Source organism: Propithecus coquereli, unplaced genomic scaffold (assembly GCF_000956105.1).
Source record: "Propithecus coquereli isolate 6110/MARCELLA unplaced genomic scaffold, Pcoq_1.0 Scaffold382, whole genome shotgun sequence".
In the NCBI taxonomy this organism is placed as follows: Eukaryota; Metazoa; Chordata; class Mammalia; order Primates; family Indriidae; genus Propithecus; species Propithecus coquereli.
The window spans coordinates 161,085-169,850 of record NW_012149530.1 but is presented as its reverse complement, the minus strand read 5'-3'; the positions used below and the strand labels follow the sequence as shown (position 1 = coordinate 169,850).

Genomic DNA, 8,766 nt, shown 5'->3' with positions numbered 1-8,766 from the left:
TTTTTTTTTAACTTTCCAAATCATTGACTTTCCATTGTACATTTCTCTAAAATTAAGGCATACTGTGTGTATTCTCCCAGTGGCTAGATGAGTTAAATTAAATCACAAAAGCAGCTACTTTTGTGTGATCTCCAAATTGTCAACTTTAAGGAAGTATTTTCTGGAGATTTTCTTTAACGGTAGCTTGCAGATACCCAGCCTGAATAGACTGGAAGTTGTCTCCCAATGTCTATCTACCCTACTTCTTTAAAAGCTGCTGCCCATCATATTCCTCAACTGCCCTTGCGATTAGGTGTACAAGTGACTGAGTACTGGCCGGTGAGATGAAGTCAAAACTAATCCTGTCTGGCCTTCAGTTCTTTGTCATGATACCATTTAACACTGATTGCATAAAATAGACTGCAATAATTCTTACCTTTAAAAGCTTTTAAAGGATAATGTGCAGCTGATTTGCCATTGTTAATTAATTATACTGATTTTCTTGCCTTGATTCTTCATTAGATATTTTGTATCTGCTTGGAATATATTGTCTTCTTTGTAACTGTGTAATTGAAATTTACTAAAACTCTGTAATCTCCAAAATGCCACTATTATATGCCATGGTTTTATATCATTCTAATAGCTCTGCCTTATAAACATTTAAATAAAAAGTACTATTTAATGGTTTAACTTCTCTTGTGAAATGTTGTCTACAAATGGATTTTTTTCTTACTGAATACTAACTCCAATATTCGATGGAGGCCAACTAATACTATTCAGAGCATTTCTTTTTAGAAGCATCCAGAAGGCAATACATGTGATAGTCTTGTTTTGGAGGGGTTTTGTTTGTCTGTTTTTACCAAAGTAGTCATTTAGAAAAACCTCCATTTAATGAGTTGGTATTCTTAAAATTATTTCATTTCACTAGTATTCATTAAGCATCTTTAAATCAGGACTCAACAATATTCAAGTTATTCTGTAAGCTCCCTGATAGCAGGAATTTTGTCTTATTCAGTACTAAATCCCCAGTGTCTAGTACAATATGGTCTATGGTAGGTATTAAAGAGATAGTATAATGAATCATGACTCATTTTTACAGAAAGTTATGTTTTTTATTACCCCACATCCATGCAGCCATGCCTACTTCCTCCTACCTCTTCCTCACAGCCCTCCCCATCACTGCCTCCACCTCTAGCCTTCCCTCCCTGCCAGTCGCCTAGGGCTGCCCTGTAGTCCTAGAGAGGAGTCGCTGCTGCTGCTGCTGCTACTGCTGCCACTACCGCTGCCACTACTGACACCACGTTGCTATATGCTGAGGAGTTCTGTGCACTGCAACACTGACTAGGAGAAACCCACTTCTGTGCCTGTACATAGGATCTGTGGAGGCTCTGGCTTCCGCAGCTGCTGCCTGGAAATGCATAGGTGCTAACGTCCTGACAGTAGGATTACCAGGTAAAATACAAGACTCTCAGTTAAATTTGAATTGCAGACAAACAACAAATAAATTTTTATTGTAAGTATGGGTTTTTTTTTGTTTTTTGGTGTGTTTTTTTTTTTTGTGCTAAATCTAGCAACTCTATTTAAAGAGTGAATTTTAACCAAGGAGATGCAGCACAAGATGTAGCTAGTTGATAAACACTCCCTTTCACCCAGATGGGCTATTCTAAAGTGCAGTAATTCATAAGACCTTCATGAAAATATCCTAAAAGATTGAGCAATTAACTGCTCTTGTTCTAAAGTGATAACCAGCTCAGTAACACCTATATTTATGTCCCCTTCTCTACTGCCTCACTTCCATTTTTTCCTTACTTCGGCCTCCCAGAGATAGCACTCCCCATTAAAGTGGCAGCCGGTGAATGAATATTGGTTGCTGTTTTTTTATGGCAGACTGGGGGAACCTAGGCTAGCACAGTACTTTTGGCAGTCGATTCTTCAAATAGAAAGTGAAACATGAAATAAATGATGATTTTGACAAAGTCAGGCATAGGAGCCTGCAGGCTTAAAATCCAGATTTGTTGAAACCCCTTCGAGTGGATACATCCCTCAGGGACAGATTCACTTTGATCAAATGTATGGTGATAGATTGTTAAATTAGAATAGTAATTTGTCACTACCATGAGAAATATCAATGTTCTATAGGCAAGAATACCATTATTGCCTTAACTAAATATATTCTATTCTTAAATCTGTTGTGTGTAAGAATTCAAATTATAATCCAGAGGATATCGGGATCTGTTATAGCCTGAGTGTATCCCTCCAAAATTCATATGTCAAAATCCTAACCCCTGACCACTTCCTCAGAATGTGATTGTATTTGGAGATAGGGCCTTTAAAGAGGTAACGAAGGTAAAGTGAGGTCATATGGTTGAGCCCTAATCCAGTATGACTGGTGTCCTTATAAGAGGAGATTAGGATACAGTCAGGCACAGAGGGACAACCATGTGAAGAAAAGGAGAAAATGGCAAGTCATGGAGAGAGGCCTCAGAATGAAACCAATCCTGCCAACACCTTAATCTTGGACTTGTAGCCTCCGGAACTATAAGGAAGTAAATTTCTGTTGTTTAAGCCACCCAGTCTGTGGTCTTCGTTAATGCAGCCCTCAAAAACTAATACAGGATCCTTGGAATCAGAACAAGTCAAGTTAGTTACAAAACTTGAATGATTAATGTCATTGGAATAAACTTGTCTGATTAATCATGCCCCACAATAAAGACAGTTCTATCCTGGGGTTACTTCACTATAACCTCCCACATGTAAACACAATAAGCAGTTGTCAGTTCTAAAAAGCTCAGGAACATTTTTATTTCATGGAAATATTCCTATGTCATGGAACTAAATCTTTGATCAGGTAGAAGTAGTTCTTAATAAATTCTTCATTTCATTTATTACCATTTATTTAGTTTTCAACTAAACACGAATAGTTCCTGCAGCTTCGTACTTAAAAATCACTTGCAGTTTGGATTATTGTTAGTATACTTTTTGTTAGAATGGTTAACTTCAGGTCAGCTGTTCTTTACTTTCATTTTCTGTTCTCTGTACTTACTATTCCCAAATTTGCATTAATGATTTCGTTGGAAAGAGGTAATTACTTTGATTTTGTTTTTAGGCTTTGTTTCTATACTGTCAATCTGAAAGAGTTTTTTAAAATATCAAGGTATATCACATTCCAGTTTTATATGTACTTCTTCTGTTACAAAATTCCTCTAAAGTGAACCTCCTAAAACTATAATTACATTTCATATGTGCTATAAAATTCGCTATTTAAAATAAATTACTCTGACTCAAAAAGGAATAACATTTGTTTGAACATTTAGAACATCTGGCATTAGTTTAAAGGCTACCAAATTCCTATGTAATCTATAATACTTATTAGAAATGTTCTTAATTCATGAATATATAATTATCCATATAATTATAAATAACTATAATTTTACTAAACATTGCTAATGAGGCAGAGTGCAATCAAGAAAAAATCAGAAGGAAAAAATCAGAACTATATTCTTGCTTAATGTTATATTTATTTTAAAAATATATTTAGCTTTCTTTGTTACTTTTAAAAGTAAAAATTGTGTGTAGGCAACATTATTAAAACTTCTAGTTAATCTTTAAGTCTACAGGTGCTTCTGAGAAGAAAGGGTTGTGTTGCTGGACCAGTAAATACCATTAAGTATGTGGTGAATACAAAAACAAATTGATGGCCAAGGTGGCACCTAACGCAGCAAAGGATATAAAGGAGGTTTCCTAGAAAAGTCATGTAAGCCGAGTTTCATAAGGAGTTAGTCATCTGAAGACAGTAGCATTTACAACATGATACAGAGGTAATGCAGGAAAAAGCTTGGCTCCTTTGGAAAACTGCAAGAAAGTCACTCAAGATGGCTGAGTGTGGAGTGTTTGAGGCCTTCCATCCTTGTCACTTCTCACCTGGCAATGACTACAACAAATACTATATGAGTTAAAAATAAATAAGTAAGAAAGCTGAGTCTATTAACTTACTGGAAAAAGGGGACCTACCCCATGAAGAATTTCACTGATTGCACCGAGGAGGAAAAAGTCAGGGGCTTTTGAAGTGTTAGAAAGGAGGAATTCATGGGATTTATGCTAACTGAGCATTGGAAAGTGGCGCTATAGATATAGGACTGAAAGAATACATAGATCTGTACAGTTAAAATAAAATAAAATAAAATCTCCCATTGTTCATTAGTGAGGAAAGTGTCTTTAGTTAGGTCCAGTGAGAAGTCTGACTTGCCAAGGTCACTGAGGTTTATGGACCCTTATCAGCTGCAGCCTGTTGTGTTGAAACACAAGAGTTAGTTGATATCTATTAGGCAAGCTCTGCTTTAAGTGGAAAATTTTCCTTTGCAATCTCCCTCTTCGTCTTTCCTCATTCTGAGATGCCAGGATGACCACACAAAGGATAAGCAAATGATCCAATTGTCTCAACCACCATCTTGGTTTTGGGTGCCATACCCACAGGATTTCATTGTGTTTATCCAAGTATTACCAGTCTCCTTTCAATGTGGTATACTCGGACTGTGCAACAGCAATTAAGGTCACATGAATAAAATGCTTAAACGCTTTATACTCTCCCTGGATGACAGCAACCTTAGACCTAACTGAACGGGCCTCTAGATGTAAGGCCTGAGAGTACCTTTAGAGATACCTGGGAGTAGGTAGGTAGCAGAGTGGTGCAGCAGAGGTGTGCTGGGCCCACAAAGATATCTGTGAGTGGCTGTAAAGACGAAAGAAAAACAAAAAGAATGTGGAGGCCTAGGCAAGGAAGTTTCAAGAAGGAGATAGTGGTCAGCAGTGTGAAATACTACAAAGTACAACAGGGTAAGTACAGAAAAGTGTTCAGACTTTGACCACAAGCATTGGTGACCTCAGCAGTTTCAGAGGGCTGAGGATGTGGAAAGTGGAAATAAAGACTGCAAGTGCTCAGTCCTTTCTCAAAGAACCTTGGTCTCTTTGGCTCAGGTACTGCCAGGCCCAATCTAGGTTTTACATTTCTATTTCAGGGCCTGAAATGTCATTCAGTGGTCAAGGTTGAAGGAACTTTAGAAATCATTGAACAACCTGGTCATTCTACAAATGAGGAGAGAAGCCCTGAGATGTGAAGTGAAATTTTTTTTCATTCAGTTTATGTATAATCTTAAATCTATAAATTCTATAGAAGATATAAAAACGTACATTTAAATCTTGAAGAGTTTCTGCAGTTTAAAAAAAAAAAGATTAAAAGGGTTAAAGGATTTTTTAAAAAGTTTTCACAGCCATGGTGTTTGGAATTATTAAATTATATTGCTGATCATCATGAGAAGCATTCCACTAAAGTCATGACCCTTCCTGTATTATTATTCAGGACACAATGGATAGATAACAACAGTAATAGTAATAGTAAAAATAATGACAATATTGATTACACTGAGTGCTTATTATATGCCAAGTGCCACTTAAACACTATCATCTCATTCAATCCTCTCAACAATCCTATTTTACAGAAGAGAAAAGTGAGGCTTCCAAGGGTTAACTTGCTTTAGTTTCAATAATTTGACTCAAAAGCCTTTTAACATTATGTACAATGCCTTTTTTGTTTGTTTATTGATTGGGCCACTAAAATACAAACGTGGTAAAAGGCTAGGGAATTTAGGAGACCGGTCATTTCTCTGGGGCGAGGTAAACTCTGCTTCAACACTATCCGTCCATCACATCACCACCCTGCATCCCACGTACACCCCTCACCCCTCCACCCACTCATGCCTGTTTTAAGCAAGGCTACCAAGACTGAAACACACTCGGAGCCTAAGGTGCTACTCCCCGCTAAGTACGGAGGTCTCCCTCCAGCCTCGCTCTTGCTAGCCTGCAAACTCACTCATCCCGAGCGCGGGGTAGATTGGACTTTTGGGTAGTTTGGCTCTCCGTGTTTCCGTAGGAGCCACCACCTGCCCCCGCCTCTGGCTCCGCCCCTAGCAACGCGCAGGCTTGTGTTGACAACGAGCGGGCTGGCTGCGCCTAGGCCTGGGGGCGGGCCGCCTCGGCGCAATGCGGCCGGTGTTGCGGTGGCCCAGGCCACGACCGGACGTTCGAGGCCTTTTGCGACTCTAGCGGCTCTCAGGCTGCCTTACCTTCCCGGTGGCAGGGTCTCTTTGGACCCAGCGGCTGCCGGCACACTGTAGGGCAGGCGGATTTCCACCCCCCTACCACACACACACACGCACGCTCTCCTCCCCGCTGCCTCCAGCCATGTCCACAGCGGCGGCCGTGGCAACGGCCGAGGCCCAGGAACCCGGCTGCAGGAAGAAGTCCAGCAGTCCCCGTCAAATCCCGGTGGTTGGGGTGGTGACGGAGGACGAGGAGGCGCAGGTATGACCAGTTGTCTGTGCTTTGGGAGGTGGGTGGGCGGGTGTGAGATCTGGGGGAGGGGACTAAGCCTGGGGGTGGCAAGGACGGAAATGGGGACCCGAGTGGAGATGGGGGAACCCGCGGGACAGAGGTTCCAAGCGCAGAGCTGATCTCCTCCCCCGAGAACTGCGCCGCCTGCGAGGGGGACTGGCTGTCGTCAACCAGCTTGTCTGGGGGCTGGTGCTGCATGGTCCTCCTGGAGCATTTCCACTAACCTGAGTAGGCGGGGCTTTGCCCGTGCTACTTCGAAAAGTGTGGTCACGAAGGGACTGGGAGGAAAGAAATCATTCTTAGCCAAATTTGATTTGATGACCAGATGACCGTTTGCACTGGGCTTTTATACGTAGATCCCTGTTATCAAATGATGTTCTTGATATAGGTGTAAATTCTCCTATTGGTTGCTTTTACAAATGAGAACCCTAAAGCCATGAGAAGTTAATTGAGTTCCTAGTACTTAAATGCTGCTGCTATTAAAGCCTGCACCTGGAAGGGAGGACTATGCTGTTAAAATTAGAAATTAAGCATCTTTTTAAATATGCAGTTGGAAGCTGGTGGTTATAGGTTGGGTCGGAGAGAATTGGGAGAGAATAGAATTCATTTGTTTTATTGTGCTGGTACTGAATTTGTTTGGGGTTTGCTTTTGTTATGAATACAAAATGAATACTTCGAGTTGGTCTGTTGAGAAATTTCACCCGTGACGCTAGCTTGGATCTCCATCCGTGGCGGAGGTGTTAGAAACCCTAGGTCGTTTATTTCATACAAGGCTTCCACTGCTCCCCCTGAGAGTCATGATCGTGCCTTAAATGCCATGAATTCTATGGAGGAATCCTGCCCTGCCTCACACTAATGGCGTGGGGCCATTGTGGGAATTCCAGTTGAGGCTTAGCAAGTCTCAGGCTGCGTCAGGAACCCTGTCTCTTGCGTTCACAGCCTGGAGCCTTGGAGAGTTCCTTGGGGGTGGCCAGTTGACTGGGGACCTCTTCTCCCAAGGAAATAGGATCGAGCTCTCTTAGGAGGGTCAGACATTTACATAGTAACCTACAGAGCAACAGCACTTTTGCATGAGGAGGAGCTGGTGTTAGGGGAATTTAGCTAATCGGTTTTGTGGAGGTATTTCCAATATGGGTAGGGAGAAGAACTTTGGGGACACAGTAGCTCTCCACTCACAAGGCTGTAAAGGAGATCAGCGCTACCACTGTACTCCCAGGCACCTGGCAAAACTGACAAGTAGGTGAATTTGGTAACTGATGGCTCTCATTCTTCCTTTACTTGGTGTAAGAAAAATTGGCAATGTTATATGAGTCAGGCAAATATGGGTTAAAATAAAAAAAGAAGAAATACTTTTAACAAGCCATTGCCAAAATAGTCCGTAAAGTACCAAGTAAAACAAAAAGCATCTCCTTTGCTTTTCTTTTATTACTACCACTCCTTCCAGGGCCTAGGATTCTCTTCCAGGAAGAAATCTGTCAGTATGCATTAATTGATGTTCTTGCCTTGTTAATAACTACTTCTAGGAGTAGTAACATTTTTGAAGTACTGAGGGAAAAGGCAGTTTCTACCGAAGAAATGAAATAGAATAGGAACTTTTTAGAGCTGGTTTAGAGATCACTCCGTCTAGTTTTTTGTTTGTGGTTGCTTTTACAAATGCGATCCCCAAAGCCAGGAGAAGTTAATTGAGTTCCTAGAATGATAAATTTAATCTTTTAGACCTCTGCCTCAGGCCAGTGGAGGAAAGACCTTTGGAATTCTTAATGTTTCCAATCCTTTCAAACCATTCCACATGTGCAACATTCTCCTCTACCTGTGTTTTAGAGATAGTATATACTAGTAGCTAAAAGTGAGAATGAGGCTTCAATTCTGTAAGCCAGCTCCATCACTTACCAGCTATGTGACCAAAGGCAAGTATCTTAACTTTTCTGTCAAATGGAGATGATAGTACTCATGGCATTACAAAGACTAAATGAAATAATGTATACAGAGAATTTACACAGTGCCCTATATATTGAAAATATGTAGTTATCAACATCATCATCATCATCCTTTATCCAGATCCAAAATTATTTAGATCTTAAAGCTAAGGGATTCTCTGGAATTCTTAACATTCCCACTGCCTTCAAGGATGTGAAAGTGAGACTAGATCCCCCTGAAATAATACTTGCTTTAATCCAGATTTTGGTCTGTTCACTTTATGTCTTCAGAGATGTTTCTAAGAAGCAGCTGGAGATTTCTTAATATAGAAATGATGCTTTGGCTATCTGTGCTTTTGATAGCTGTTTTGCATCATTTTCTTTATTATAGACCTAAATTTGAAGCATTTCAGTTACCCTAATATGAGTTTATATAATTGAAGAAATAGGGCCGGGCGCGGTGGCTCATGCCTGTAATCCTAGC

General features: G+C 40.5%; 2 protein-coding genes across 2 annotated transcripts in view; both read left to right on the top strand.

Moving 5' to 3' along the window:
- Positions 1–5,989, top strand: part of STEAP2 (STEAP family member 2, metalloreductase) — a 44,739-nt gene extending 38,750 nt beyond the window's left edge. Inside the window, exon 4 of the mRNA XM_012652182.1 lies at positions 5,906–5,989. Coding sequence (XP_012507636.1) covers positions 5,906–5,989 — 84 coding nt within the window. The remainder of the gene's footprint in view (positions 1–5,905) is intronic.
- A 227-nt stretch (positions 5,990–6,216) lies between these two features.
- CFAP69 (cilia and flagella associated protein 69) overlaps positions 6,217–8,766 on the top strand; it is a 64,939-nt gene continuing 62,389 nt past the window's right edge. The window contains exon 1 of the mRNA XM_012652181.1: positions 6,217–6,336. Within this exon, the coding sequence (XP_012507635.1) occupies positions 6,217–6,336 (120 nt within the window). The remainder of the gene's footprint in view (positions 6,337–8,766) is intronic.